Consider the following 16,045-nt stretch of genomic DNA (forward strand, 5'->3'; position numbering starts at 1 on the left):
TTTCTAGTAACTTGATGATCGCTCAGAGCTTCCACTGGAAAATGTTTTGAAGGCTGATACTTGTCATACAGGATGATACACCGATATATTTATCATGTGTGTGCTTCAAATTTTTATCATGGCATTTATAGTTTCACAAAAATCATTATAAGAAATCATGAATTATTCATGAGCAAACTGTTTACCGCAACCTTAAAAGATATCTATTTGGGACTTATGCCCCAACATCCCACCCAATACTCAGTTGGTCCCTTTTATAGGCTACTACCTTTACTGGGAAGAAAACCTAAAAAATTTACTATGGAATTCAGCAAAACTAATGAATACACTAAATTCCTTCAAAACACATGTCTTTTATTACGATTTATATGACCAGTCAGACGAGTTTAACGTCATTGGGCAACAAGTTAGTTATTGCAGGCGCCCTCGTGCAACATGCCATATATTGCACTGGATGACATAATGCCCTCGGGGCCTGCGGCCCTCAGGCATTATATTGCTCCAGTGCAATATATGGCATGTTGCACTCTGGCTGGGCAATAACTAATACTTGATCAGCTGTAGCAGTCTACACACACACACACAAACACACATTGCCGTATACCTCGCTTGCGTATATGCGCACCAAGGCATAAAAAGAGGGCTATATTGTATGTGTGATATAGTCCCCATGCACTTCAAATTACCCATATGAGTAATGAACGTCACATTTTAGTAAGATTATGTGCCTGAGGTTTACTGTAAGCTACATGTAGTCCGTCTATAGGAATAAGATTGTAAATGCTTCGTGTTCAGCAGTGAGAGAACAAGAAATAACCCGTAATTGATGTAATTACAACGCCACCATAGTTTAGGCGCCAGCTGGGCTGAACACAATTTGGGGTTCTAAAAGATGCGCCTACCGTTGTTGCAATTATTTTTTTCTGGCGCTTATAAAAAGGCTTGTGTGAGACATCAAGACAATCATGCATCTTTGACCCTCACATTTCTAAACAGTTGTCTGATCCATAGCTACAGTCATGAATGTTGTTCACGAGTCAGTTCTCAACGGTACAGCTAGCTAGCAAGTGAAACTTACCTAGACCACCCCATTTTCTCTATACTAGCTGTACTATACTAGCTGTAGAACATAAGCGCCACCATAATTTAGGCGCCAGTTGGGCTGAATGCAATTTTTGGGGTTCTAAAAGATGCACCACTCAGAAGTGGAATTAATTTTTTCTGGTGCTGTAATTACATAAATTACGGTACACACTTATAATCATACAATGTGTTTATCAGCCTTTTTTCATGTTTTCTGATGCTCTATGATGCTCTGTATCACTGTTTTTCGCTCTTTTGCAGTGAGGCTGAGGGTCAGGAGGTTGTCAGTGTTCAGTTTAGCAGTCATATTTAAGGGATAGTGTAGTGATAGTCAACTTGCATTTTGGTTTCCAAGCAATCCAGGCAATGCTGGCACAGACGAGTGATATGTTCAGTATCCATAGGATAATATCAGAATATTAATGGGGATAGATTCTGGAGATAAATAAGCGCATGCGCACTATCACCAGTGCAATTTTCTCCTTCTGTTAGAATCGGCCTGGTATCTAGGCTATCTCTTTCCTTGGCAATCTGTTGTAGAAATTACAACAATGGGTAAGGAATCGTTATGATGAATTAGATGAAGTTGTATGTGAGCTCCTCCCTGACAAACAAACTGTAGTCTAGGTAACCGCCTTATCAGTCAAGTAGGCTAAAAATCTGTGTCCTTTGATGTAAGCTTTGATGTCTCTTTGTGCATATGTAGTTATAAAAAAAAAAAAAAAAAAAAAGAAACCTTTGACTAGCCGAAGAGTAGCAGCAGTAGTAGTAGCAGTGCAAGCAGGACTAGACTAGATTAAAAAGTTGGTGGAAAGAATAACTGACCGTTTGGACGTCACCTGGCTGCCAGACTTTCATCTGGACTCTTCCCCCTGAGTAGCTGGCCTTTCTCTAAGCCACAAAACTGAGCAAGAAGCTGAAGAAGCAGCTAGACAGAGACATGTACCTAGCCTTGAGAATTGGGAGGCGTGGCTCAACTAGTTAGCCCAGCCCAGAGGAATTGTTACCGTGGGTACTGAACAACCGTAGAAGTAGGGCTACCCCTGGCTTTACTGAATTAACTAGCTGTGTCTGCTGTCTAGTTGGACCAGATTTAGCTAGATAATGGGGTAGAGAATAGTTGAGCGGTGCTGTGTGTAGCTTGAACTGTACTGGCTGGCAAGAATCTAGTAAGCACCCTATGCACTGATAACTCGTCAGAATGGAGGGTATGTTCTAGGGATCTGGACAGCTGTACATCCAAAGGAGCCAGGGAGTGCCAATCATCTTCTCCCAGTCTCTGACACGCTAAACAAAAGGAGCTAGAACTGGGAGTCCCAGCTAGAATTGCTAGCCGGATCTAGACTAATAGAATGACATGGAGGCGTGGTGAGGCCGGATCCACACTAATTGATCGACCTAAAGACGCTCCTGTTCCAGATTTCACGAATGGCAAGGAAAGGGCTATATATAGCCGTAAAAAGTTGGCAAGTGTTTTAATGTGGTGAATTGACGATTTACCGAAGATCGCCAAATTTAAACTGTCAAATGAAATCCGGTGAACGTAACGTCAGTGCTGTAGTAGCTACACCTGAGACGCCAAATTAAAAATGTCAATTCGGCTCAAGCTCATTTACTAAATATAATTTTCCTGTTATATATATAGCATACACTATGAAATTGTGTAGCTTCTGTTTCAGATGTGAATATTTATTACACATGCAGCCACGGGTGCCACATGGGATATAACTATTGGCTCAGTGGGCTGCATGCACTGGAGAGACGTATTAACATTGCTTCAGTGCAAATAGTAGACATAGTAGTTTGCGCGCCGAGGGCCATTCAATAACTAATTTGTTGTATGACAAAATTAGAACCTGACTTGCAGTGTATTGTAAATAATAATACAGCATAGACCTTGCATAGACCTTGCAAACTGATACTAAATCATTCGCTGCATTATCACAAAACCACCATACATACAATGTTGCTGTGTAAACAAATAGTAATAGATACATGTACATAAAAAGTGAGCAGTGATGGGAACTACAGACTATGGAAACTCATAGAATGGGGGAGAATTTGAAGTGGAGAATGGTCTACCAACGCCTTATGCTGAGACTTGCATGCTGTACGAAAAATTGTTATGCCTTGCTCGCTCACTGCAGTATACCAGTTTTGACCAACAAGTCTGAACAGGCTTCTCCAAAACAATTTTTTGTGATTTGTCAGTGTTTGAGGTCCTTTGCAGTACGAACAGTTTCTTCAGCCTGAAACTTCTTTAGACTGCATTCTATAAGCTATATCTGCTGGAATGCAAGTCCCAGCCAATTCTCCACTTACTTTAAATCTCATCATAATTTGTATGTGAGTTTCCCTACCACCAAAAGTTGATAAGAGCATTTATTATTGATACCACCTTGTAGCGGATAATTTTCGAGGGTCTCGCAGATAAGCCATTTTTTGTGGAAATATTAGCCCTCAAAAAGTACCGTTATACAATAGAAGCCATCATTACTCAGGATTAAATATTGCAACATTTTATGGCATGGTGATTTTATGGTTTTGTGGTAGCCTCGATCCCAGCCGTCTTTCTCAATTGAGAGCGGCCTGGAATCGAGGCTAGTTTTGTGGTAATGCAGTGAGCTGATTTAGTATTTTGCAAAGTCTATGCAAACAGCTGTATTCGGTTGCTATTGTTATTATGTTCTTGTGTAAACTGGAGTAGTGCTGTAATAATTTGATCTTTGCAGTGGTCAGGCAACAACAGCTGATAGTACCCCAACTGTTGCTACATGTAAAGACACAATGAAGAGTGTAACTTGCTACACAACTATGGCAACACAACAGGTAATTTATGCTAAAACAAAATGTTCATAGCCCGTGCGTTGAGCTTCTATTGTACAGTAGCAAAACGGATACGATAACTTTTTACCGTAATGACATTAACATTATGGGGAATGATCGTGAATCGGGAATGATTGTTTATAGCAACGATTAGATCAATATTTTTTTTTCGCCTTCAAAGATCGCCTACAAGTTTCAACTATAAGCAGTTCTTTTTATCATTAGCAGTTGAAGCAGTCCATGAAAGTGTCTAGTTCGCTCAAACAGCTCATTTTGTGTCCACACACACACACATACCAACCCTGCTGTGCGCTGTGCACACACGGGGTAATTATGCCTCGGTGCGCATGCGCAAGCGAGGTATACGGTAGTGTGTGCGTGTGTGTGTGTGTGTGCGTGCGTGCGTGCGTGCGTGCGTGCGTGTGGGCTGCTAAAGGATCAATGAAGTGCAAGTATAAGCTTCTAGTCATGTTTTCTTGGATTTTAATTCGTGGATTTGCAAAATAATGCTTTGTTCTCGAGTTATGCCTAGTTTTGCTTACTTGGAATGCCATTGCAGCCTTTTCAGAAGAGCACATAGCCAAACTTGTTTACCGAGTGTTGCTACTCTACTTAGTAGTTAGCTCTGCACTAGAATGCTAGCTATTGGTAGCTGGAAGAGTGAGAAGAGTGCTGCAAGGCTCTGCTGACTTGCAGCCATTACTTGAACTTTTGGCATCGATCGTTTAACAACAATCATTATCGATCATTACCATGCACTCTTTGAGTTTCCCTGGATTTTGCATGCAGTAAAATTAATCATGACAATGTGTGTATAAAAGTTAGCTTAGTAGCTTTATGTTATGTAGCTTTGGCACCTCCACCGAGGCATCAGCACCTGTGGTGCTTTCATTATGCCTCGGTGCGCATGCGCAAGCGAGGTATACGGTAGTGTGTTTGTGTGTCTGTGTGTGTAGACTATTTCAGCTGCTCAAAGATCAATGAAATGCAAGTAAGAGTTTCTATAGGCTTCTTGTCATGTTTTTTTGGCTTGCAATGGTTGGATTTGAAAAATAAAGCTTTGTTCTCGAGTTATGCCTAGTTTTGCTTACTTGGAATGCCATAGTCCGTAGCAAAATGTGTTCACCGAGTGTTGCTACTCTACTTAGTAGTTAGCTCTGCACTACTGAGAACGCTAGCTATTGGTACCTGCAGAGTGAGAAGAGAGCTGCAAGGCTCTGCTGACTTGTCATTAATTTTAGACTTGAACTTTTGGCACCGATCGTTTTTAACAACAATCATGGTCGATCATTACCCACTATTTGAGTTTCCCGCATGAAGAAAAATTATTCATCATGATAAATTAATGTGTGTATAAAGCTAGCTATATGTTATGTAGATTTGGCACCTCCACCGAGGCATCAGCACCTGCAGTGCTTTCATTATATTATCTATTCATAATGCATGCACTCCTGATAATAGCATAAAAGAGAGAGAGTATCGAAACGTAGCATATAATAGCCTTGCATCAGACGTGACTTCCTGCCTGAAACGCGTGATCAATTAATGACAATTTGGCAATAATTCTGCCTCGAGGCAAGTAGCGGCTCTGGGCACTGTTATTTATAGCAGGAGTTACATTACTACATCTGATGCAAAGCTATGCTATGTTCGATACACTCTCTCTCTTTTAATATGGACTCTTGATAAATAAATCCGTTCTATGGCTATATATTGTATAAGACCCTAGTAAAATGTCATGCATTGCATGCTTAATTTTTGCATGATACCCATTTTTCCCATTAGGAAATGGTTTGCTGGACCCAGTGGCTTAAGCAAAATATGGCGGAGGTGAAGCAAGGTAATCTACCACACTTACTACAAGACAGTCTACATCAACGCGATAAAAATTTCAATTGGACTGCAACTCATGCTTTTGCAGCAAGCTCAGAATACTTAGGTGTCAAAGTGATGAAATTGTTGCTGAAAAGTTTGGGAGAGGAACATCAACTTTTAATGAAGGATAAAGATGGAGATATTCCTATACAAAGTGCAATTCGCAGCAAGGCTCCAAAAGAAATAATTGAGCTATTCTTCATCATAGCAAATGAACTAAACGTGACAAATGATATGCTGTGTTCTCGTAACAGGAAAAATCAAACTCCGTTGTTGTCTGCATTTGATCACTCACACTGGGTTGCGGTAGATCTTCTACTCGATGTATGTGTCAAGTGCAACAAACTGCCTGAACTCACAGGAGTAAACGCACCATCTGGTCTGAAGTCCAACACCCTTCTCCACCGGGCATTTAAACGTGGAAATACAAAGTACTTTGATATCTTTCTCAGAGTATGCAATGCAAACGACATAGAGGGCGACCAGCTTACAGCAGCAGTTTTAATTCCCAACAAGAAAAGTGAGACTCCATGGTATTATGCATTTCATTTGAACAGTGACAAAATGTTTGAGAAAGTCTTGAAGATGGCAAAAAATAACCTTCCACTGACTTTTTTGTATACTGACCCCGATTCTAAATCTACCATGTTACACGAAGCACATCGTATGGGAAACGATCGACGTTGCCAATTACTGAAAGACAATGGTGCTATAGACACACCTGATAAGAATGGGTTACTCCCTATTGATAGGAACCGTAATATTGTGCAAGAAGATAACATGCCTAACATAGGTCCTGGTGAAGAAGGTGCAACGAGTGATACAAACTATTCTAGTGAAATTAACACTGAGGTAAGTTTATCAAGGTACCAATTCTTTTCTTAAGCTGAAATTCATCAATGTTACAGCTTCATATATCTGCTCCTGATATAATTAATGGCTGAAATAATTATTGTAACATAATTCATAATTATATAGGGTGGGTCTACCAGTGGAAATGAAGACATGCCACAATCAGAGAGTGCCTCCTTTAGTTTATCAAGCCAGTCAAGCTACACTGGATCTGTCTGTTACGGGGAACCTGAGCAGTGTGCTAATTAGATCATTCATGAGTACCCCAAATGATACTGTTTATGTCTGTCACCCCCTTCATCATTCAGATACTGTATATCAATTATAATAGTATAGATACGTGACGTTATAGTATTACAACTGCAGCTGATGTATAAATTGTACGTACAAAAACAACACGGAAGAAAAACTAAATTATCAAGATCAAGAAAATAGATGAATGATTGAGACAGAAACAAGAAGATAAATAAAAATGGTTGTTGAGTGCCATGACAGAGTGTTAGTGCTATAGAACAGTTGAGAGAGCGACGGGTTCTTCGAATTGAGAGTAGATGTACATGTCATAGTTCTGGAAGTCCAACAGATTCTGCAATGGTGTGTGTGTAGAGCACACAGGTGATCAAATATATAGAGCCATGGAGACAAACAATAGAGTTAGATGTACATGCATATAGCATAGTAATAGGAAGCTCACAAAACAACGTGACAATATAGTACCACTGAGTGAGCTGATGAACTCACCACTTTAGAATTGGCCAGGTCTTCGAGCTTCTCATGGATGACAGAGAAGTGTGGGCGATCCACTGGATTCCTCCTCCAACAATCCAGCATGAGTTCGTGGCTGTAGGGGAAATAATACAGCCTTAGATAGTGATCAAGCTCTAACAACAGGTATAGGTACATGTGGGTTGCCAAAACAATTTGTGTGGTGGTGTGTACACACAGTAGGTACGGTAAGTACACTCACATTTCTTGGGCGCAGTGCTGAGGACAAGGCATTCTCATTCCGTTCATGAGTTGCGAGTAGAGGTCCTCAGGCTGAATCTCTCCATAGGGGGTACCCCCCACAGTCACCAGCTCCCACAGTGCCACACCAAACGACCACCTGCAAAACATTGAGCATGGGTCACAATTGATCTACGTACTTGCCATTGCATGCTAATAATATTTGCAGGACATGCATGCACATATTAAGTGTATATCTACTACAATGTAGGTATCTCTGACTTACACATCGCTGTATGTAGTGGCAGTCTGATCAAAGAGGGTTTCTGGGGCTAGCCACTTCATGATGTAGTCTCTGCTCTCAAAGGTCATGTCGAAGGAGCCCACATTGTAGATCTTGATGCTCATGTTGGCGCCAACCAGGACATTCTTGGCACAGAGGGCACGGTGGACCAACTGCAGTGAGGAATGTAACAAATGAACACACTGTGCTGTGTGGCATGATTACTACTCCTAACAGGCCATGGCTATGCATAATTATGTGATCTGAAAGACCAAATACTAACTACAAGTACAGTTTACCTTTCTATCAGCGAGGTATCTCATGCCATTAGCGATCTTGGCACCAATGTTGAGGAGGTCCCTAGGATAGAGGTTGATAGCTGGGGCCTGGTATCCAAGGCCGGGGGAAACTGTGTATCGTCCGTTGTGACCACGGGATGTCCTCAGGAAACCCAGCAAGTCACCGTGACACATGTACTCCATCACCATGTACATAGGCTCTGTAAGGGAAAGGGGGAAGCAGTCAGTGAGTGATCTTGTGGGTGGCTTGTAGAAGACTACTCAAGTTACAAAGTCATTCCAACACACACTTCTTCTACAATACCAAGGAGGATACTTATTACACCTCACTGAATAGAATCAAAGCTATTGGCTTCCAGGCACTCAAAGCTAAAATAAACTATTTCATAAGTACAATAGGACAGACCATGCATGCACACATGCACAGTACTCACTTCCAACAGTACAGACTCTCAGCATTGAAACAATGTTCTCGTGAGGCCCAATACTGGACAACATCTCCATCTCAGCCACTAGAGCTTTCACATCGTCCTCGGTGGCATCCACTGCACACAACACAACCACAAGTGAAAGCTTGGTACATTTATGTATACAACCACAAATTAATAGGCAATTTGAATCACTACATGAATGTATGAAGTGGAACCTAACAATTATAGTTAAGGAAATGCCCAGCTGCACTGTGGGTTCTAGTGTGCCCACAGTTCAGGGCCATGCCAAATGTGGGCATACCTCTGACTGACTTGATGGCCACATCAACAGGTTTCTCCTTGATGCCAGTTGCCAGCCCTTTGTAGAGTACCGTGAACTGACCCTCACACAGAGGGTCGCACAGCTTGATGTTCTCACGAGGAAACTCCCACTTGGGGTCGATATTGGCAAGGAACTGGTCGGAAGTGGGACTGCTCATACCAGGAGAGGCGGGATAGCCAGAGCTGGGACGAAGTGTGAGCGCTGTGTACTCATTTTTAGGGGCACCATCAGTTTTGACGTCCTCTCTGCTCCAAGTTTGTTGCTGACTCTGTAGCTGACGTCTGTGTGGGTGTTGGAATAATAAGTATGTAAACGTGCACGCTGGTGTGCATGTAAGAGTGGGCAACCACTTACAATTAGGCATATCCTAGAGACTAAACAATGCCCAATTGAATTAACCCACCTAGATACCAACATCCCCTGTTTATAGCAATTAAAGTGCATGCATGATTACTAATTAGGGATGAGAGCCTACCTGTGTGGATAGTAGAAGCATAGGCAGAATATTCCCACTGCAGTACCGATGGCAAGCAGCACAGCCACTCCAGCACCAGCTCCCACAGCAATAGCAACAACATGAGTGTCCTCATCTGGATAACAAATGAGAGATATTGTATTTGCACAGGCCATTACACTTTGCTGTGAACGTCCATAAATTTACAAGATACAGTAATTTTGACTACAAGCTTTATCGTTGGAAATAGCAATTTGTTTTCTGCCGTGTTTAAACGTCCAAACTCTCATGGTGACAACTGATATGCATAGAGAGGGCCACTCACCAACAGTGAATTTTTTCCTTGCACTCTCCGGCCCCTGCACGGTGTTGTCTCCAACCACAGATACAGGAGTGACAGTGAGCTGAAAGCTGCCAGGGTTGAGGTTGGTCAGAGGGTAGGAGTACATCACACCATCGGTAGTGAGAGTGGAACTGTTTTCCTCTCTTTGCATAACCACAACATCTTCATCCTCTCTGTAATAAGTAGAGAGAGCATTAGCTTTTTTTGTTGAAGGTAAACCGTGAAAAAAAGTAAGCGTCTATATTTATCCACTTTCACAAACCTGTATAACAGGATCATGTGCTTCTGAATGGGCTCCACTGAGTTGCCGGGCTGTTGCCAAGTGACTGTTCTCTGACGACTACTACTTGTTCCCACTATAAGAAGATTTGTAACAGGAGCTGGTGGGCCTGTGAAAGAAAAACAATGCTTATGACAAGCACATCTTCTAATGACGAACAAAGTAAATGCGGAAATATTGGTCATTGCACAACAACTGTTTACAAAACAGAAGTTGTAATGCAACACTGTTGTTGTCTAGCTATGCCCACAGAGTACATACCAAAGAGAATAATAACTTTGGGGGTACTGCCACGAGAGTTGTTGGCCACACAGGTGTACCCTCCAGTGAAGTTGCTTGTGAGGGCATTGATAGTCAGTGTACTGGACATTGTGTCAGACGAGATGCTGAATTTGCTGTTTGGAGTGATGACACGATTCTAGGTGGAAAATGAGAAAAACATTTCTTAATATTTATATAGATGTATCCTGAACATTTAAGCAAACTACAGGAGGGAGTAGGATTGAAAACCGCCTACACTAAGACATTAAAACTACAACATGACAGATTAGCTACCTGTATATCTCTCCAGAAAAATTCAACAGAGTCTTCTTGTGCTTCAGGTTGAATGGAGCAGGTGAGAGGGACAGCTTCCCCATAGGCTGACACCTGCACATCCATTAGCTCCACCACAGGACGGTCAGGACCTGCAGGAAAGACAGAGACTTTCAACCAATGACACCAAAATTGTATTGTCCTGCTTTTTAAAATATCAAAACTGCATTATTTAATGGGAACACCTATTGTTTTTGTATTCTATTATCTTCAGTCGTTTTTTGTGCCATTTAGACATAACTATTGTTGGCTGTCCATGTTTGTGGCATTGACGAGAGGCAGATGTGCTTTTGATGCCAATCTAATTGAGCAATTGAGTTGTAATTACCGAGTGGGCACTTGGTCTACACATGCAGTAATTACATGCACTTAAACACAATGCTTGTAACACTTATTAATTGCATACAAATTGCCGTGCTTTCAGGGAACTGTTAGTTTGCAAGTATCATTTCCACATGCAGCAACAATATATTAGTGTGAAGCTACAAACTTTCATTGGTTGCATAAACAAGCACATTCTCAATTTGAATTCCTTCGCGTGGGAAAATATTTGCCCTATCAATGGTGCTACCCACACAGTATCTCGATCAACTGGTATTCTAATCCGTTAGTCACCCAGGTAACAGATAACCTATTTCATTCCATTCTGATCTGGCTGTGTGCGCTATGGCCTCCTAATGCCGTGTGTGTTGAGCCAACATCACAATGACTTATAGCCCTTTTAACAGGAGAGCACAACAACACACCCATGCAGTTACAGGTGTTGCTAAATAAATAGGTCACCCAGGAAGTTGTTGTGGTTTGCACAGTATAGGAATATGAGATTCATGAGTTACAATATTCACGGTTCCTGGTGCTCATGACAACAACATTTCCCAACCTGAATGCTATTGACACCTTAGGGAGTGTCCAGCTGTACTGTCAATTAACTATCAGCTAGGATACAGGGCATAGCAACAGCCGATTAAGATTATACTCCTACAACTACCACCCACAGGAAATGCAAGCACTCAGGAGGCCATAGCAACCATGTCCGATGTGTTTGAGCTCTTATTCAAAGAAACACATGCAGATTTACTGATTCTGGGAAGTACACAACAGGCAAACAGAAACCTATTGTTGGACACCTTACATCATTTGCATCACCATTTTTGTGGCTAGTTAGCATATGGGCGCTCGACAGACAGACAAAAGACAAATTCCTTTCAAGGGCATGTTCTGCCTGTTGCGTTGAAAACAAAGTCTAGTACCAACTTGGGGTAACTTGCATATATACATAACATGCAATGCACGAAAGAATGACTTACCAATTGGTATAACTGTGATAGTTGTTTCCGCCTTAGCAAAATCATTACTGGCCTTAATTATGTATTCTCCAGCATCTGACTGTTTCAGGTCACTGATGATCATCTCAAACTGTGTATTAGCAAAGCTAAATTCTATTCGAGGGCCGTTGACTAGGAGGACTCCCTCTCTGTACACTTGCACGGTAGGGTCGGTGCCAGTTATACTGAGGGTAACACTGAGGTCCTCCGTAGTAAAACCACTGAACTCAGTGGCAGAACTAATAACAGGCTCGCCTGAGGAAGAGGACAAACAGTGATATTAATAATTACACATGGGTGTCATAGCTATAAAATGTCTCTATCGTCACTACATGCAGTGTTGCCGGGATCTTAAACTCACCGATTATAGTTAAGGTAGCGTTTAAAGAAAAAAACGTTAGGCAATTGTTTCCATCAGAGGTAGCAAAGCATTGATATTGTCCAGCATGGTATGACTGTACTCCTTCTATCATAAGAGTGTTAGCCACATTAGAAGCACCCACAGCGCGTCTATAAAACCTGCAGTAAAAGAGGAACAGCAGTACACACTTACTATAATGCATTCGATAGATAACTTACATGTCATTTCTATCCCTGATATCGTTTAACTCGAGGAAGGCTCCATTTGCCATATAATGCCTGAAGGTCCGATGCAAATATGTATCTGTACTTATGTCACAGGTGAAGTTCACAAAGTCTCCAAGGCGAGCTTCCACACTTATGGGATGGGACACAAACATATCTGCAAAGGAGGGAACAGCTTTAATATCTGGTGCAGTCTGCATTGTCCTTGGTACAACATTAACATAGGTCACTCAGTCACATAAAGTCTACGCACACTAGCTGTGCAAAAGGGTTGAAATTATGGCTATAATGTTGCTGTTAGGGTATAGCCTGTCAACAAGTGCACTTATACAGGATGATGACGTCAGTTGTGGACCTTCTTTGGTGGCCTTATATAAACAAGTTAGGAATCAAAACTTTATTTTACAGCTAGTTATATAACCCACAACAAGTGGGTGTCAAACCATGCACAAATCAGCGTTACATATTCTTGGTGTGGCCTGAGGCATAAATACAAGCCAGCCAGTGTTAATCACAACACTAAATGACAGAATTTACACTCTATAGATGAATGCAGTTGGCTTGAGAAATGACAGGAATCTTTAGAACTCAATGACAACACTGTATAAGTATCTGCACAATGCTTCCGAATAGACTGCATGTTTATGATATCAAATTAAGCAACTGAATGCCCCGCCATTACGACCGACCACAATAAAGAGTCCCAGCAGCACAAACAAGAGGCTAGCTGTGAACTGAAGCTACAGGAATGTGACTAGCTGTCAACAGAGACCTAAGAAGGTTAATTGGGTCAGCTACAAACTTGGCTCTCACTGTCTTTGCGCTCAGATCAACTCCAAAATCTAGTAACAAGATGATATTAAGTTGTCTAACACAATAATCCCCCTACTTGTTTCAATAGCTATAACAAAAGAAAGCCACGCAACTAAAAGATGCCTTGCGATGTTGTGCAGTAATTTGGTAACATAATGCTAATTCAATACTCATGACCCACACAATTCGTAACTAGGGTTATACGTACACATGAAATTATATCCAAAGTATATCGATCGATAAGTTGAGAAACAAAGGAGTAAACACATTACACTCCCACGAAAACTACGGCAACCACCTTTATTAAGTTAGTTTCAAACCAATTTTAAGGAAATACTCTGCCTTATCCACAAAAAGCTGTCGTGATTATTGTTGTATTGTCCAGGACAGGTGTTATGAGAGCTGTGACAGGTGCATTATCAAGCTAGGTATGAATTCCCACACAGCAAGCGTTTATCTCCCTAATGAATAGAGCCACCCCACTTCCTCCCCCATGACAAGGGCAACTCCTACAGGAGTATTCCTCAGCACTGGAGAAGCTAACCATGAATGGCACAGTTTACCAGAGTTAATTAATGGCCAAAATTGGATTAAAAACACACTTGAAAAGATTTTGAGCTGGGTTTCTAACCACAACAACACTCTACAGTGGCTAGGTTAAGTATGCAACACCAGTAACAGCTGTGTAGGGCATCAAAGCAACCAATTTTTGTGGGCTATACCACAATAGCTACAAACAACTGTTACATCAGTCTTGTAGAAAACTAAGCTGTAGGTAATACATGCTTGTAAGGTAATTATGTTTAAGCCATTGTGCACCCTCCAAATGTGTAAGAGATACAACAGTTGCTAATGGCCTAGGGAATTGACCACACGTCCTGTATAGCAACAATATATACTTCAACTTGCTAAGTGCACTCACTTTCATCACATACGTTAGCTGCTACAGCAGCAATGAAGACAGTCAACAGAGCGAGAATTCTCGGCATCTTGTCTCTGTGTGTGTGTTAGAATCTGGGAATAGAAATGTATACATGCAGTCAGTGGCTTTTCAAAACACAGTTACAGTATGATCTGGCATATCAAGTGTACAGACAGAAACATGATTCTTTTTTACAGTTGAATTTGTTTAGTTACGTGTGTGGTGACATTATAGGTGACACTTCAAAGCAAATGTTTGGGTTAGGAATACTTACATCAAAGGCAAGGTGGAACACCTGCAACCTATTCAAAGGGTATAACTTCACAGCCCGTATTTACATGATGCGTAGCCTTTTAGAAATCAGTCAATAGCCAAGGTATTCAATAACATATTACCAATACAGCTAGACCAGCATTACTGGAACATGAAAGGTATAGAGCAGGAATGAAAAGTGTACAGTTTCACACAACGGGGGAACATGTTTAAGCAAACTGTTGTGTGTTTTCTAGCTGTTGTAGCTGTGTTTTGCTACAGTCAGACAGTGTAGCACATCACCAGGCAACTGTCAGAGATCAAACATTCAGTTTGATATCTTAGCTACCGATTAATTTACATTTTGTGGAAAACACTATATTATAATGACATCAAAAGACAGGTAGGAACTTATGAAAGTCATTAACTTAGATCAAAGAGAAGGACACGAATGTCATGGAATGCAGTAGGAAGGATGTTAAAGAGCTTTGTACGTCACTGGAATAGAATCATATTCTCCCAGGAGGGTAACAAAACAAAGTAAGACTTGGTATCCTAGAAACCTTCAAGCTAAAGTGGTAAGATCAGCTATTGACAATTGCATCTAAACAAGGTCACGGAATACATTCCATGCCAACTGTTCTGTTGTCGTGTAAGCGATAAAAACATTAAGTGTGTTGCTATCCCACAGATATGTCAAGAATGAACATTTTCTTTACAGCACATCAACCCACCCAGGTGCTAGCTATCACACATAATGACTATTGTTACATGCATCTATTTAACTTCCCAATACTCAGCATCACTATAAGCAAATAAATGCTGTGTACTACTTAGCCAGTAAAAACGAGAGCATCTAAAAGGAGGGTTCCTAATGCACTGTGGTTTTAACTTTCGCAAAATCCTATGCTGCAAAACTGCACAAAGTTTATGTGGGAAAATGGGTGTGACGATGGACAAGGAGAATACACCTCAAGTTAACCAGAGTCATAGGACATGGTGTGAAACACACCTCTACCCATAGAGCTAGCTCACAGCCTTTTAGTGGACAACACTTCGCAGTTTCACAGTTCGCATAGTATACCGTATAATCTTTGCATGAGCTATTAAATCAGCTGCAACAGCATACTATGACTATATACACTACTCTTGCTATATAACATTGCCTACATTAGCTGGCTATAATAACACACAGCATTCCAAAAGTACCCAATCTCATCTTATAATCATACATTTGACTTCAACCATTCTCATATTAAAAATTGTGGTGGAATGAAGATCAGTGACTGGACCCATATAATTATTAACAACATGTGCTCTTTAATATTAAGGTCAACTTGAATGCAGATCTACGTTTCCTCACCTAAAGTTAAATCTGTGCTTGTCAACTGCAGGTAGATGTACTCTTCTTGAGAGCGAATTATAGTCAGTGTCGTATATTCTTTGCACTCAAGTCGTTTTGCTAATAAAGCATGTTTCCTTCTTGTTATAAGCGCAGACATCTCTGCATTCCAATGTTTTAATTTACTTCCTTCCCTAAATCTGGCTCAGCCGCGGTTAG

The 16,045-nt window shown here is 41.1% G+C and overlaps 2 protein-coding genes across 4 annotated transcripts in view; one reads left to right on the forward strand and one right to left on the reverse strand.

Annotated features, from left to right (window-relative positions):
* Positions 1 to 6,980, forward strand: part of LOC135331836 (uncharacterized) — a 30,438-nt gene extending 23,458 nt beyond the window's left edge. For all 3 annotated transcript variants that reach the window (XM_064527095.1, XM_064527092.1, XM_064527093.1), the window contains exons 5-7: positions 3,816 to 3,912; positions 5,695 to 6,636; positions 6,763 to 6,980. In XM_064527095.1, coding sequence (XP_064383165.1) covers positions 3,816 to 3,912; positions 5,695 to 6,636; positions 6,763 to 6,885 — 1,162 coding nt within the window. In that variant the 3' untranslated portion in view covers positions 6,886 to 6,980. The remainder of the gene's footprint in view (positions 1 to 3,815; positions 3,913 to 5,694; positions 6,637 to 6,762) is intronic.
* LOC135331837 (fibroblast growth factor receptor 3-like) lies at positions 6,946 to 16,009 on the reverse strand. Its single transcript, XM_064527096.1, has 17 exons — positions 15,848 to 16,009; positions 14,233 to 14,324; positions 12,492 to 12,654; positions 12,274 to 12,431; positions 11,895 to 12,167; positions 10,549 to 10,679; positions 10,255 to 10,411; positions 9,976 to 10,102; positions 9,696 to 9,886; positions 9,392 to 9,506; positions 8,896 to 9,197; positions 8,598 to 8,708; positions 8,164 to 8,363; positions 7,868 to 8,037; positions 7,604 to 7,741; positions 7,378 to 7,477; positions 6,946 to 7,222 (listed from the first exon to the last, which is right to left on the reverse strand). Exons 2-17 carry the CDS (start codon positions 14,297 to 14,299, stop codon positions 7,142 to 7,144), a joined length of 2,484 nt encoding a protein of 827 aa, XP_064383166.1. The 5' UTR covers positions 14,300 to 14,324; positions 15,848 to 16,009; the 3' UTR covers positions 6,946 to 7,141.
* Positions 16,010 to 16,045: the final 36 nt, after the last annotated feature.

This window comes from Halichondria panicea, chromosome 2 (genome assembly GCF_963675165.1).
Source record: "Halichondria panicea chromosome 2, odHalPani1.1, whole genome shotgun sequence".
Classification (NCBI taxonomy): domain Eukaryota; kingdom Metazoa; phylum Porifera; class Demospongiae; order Suberitida; family Halichondriidae; genus Halichondria; species Halichondria panicea.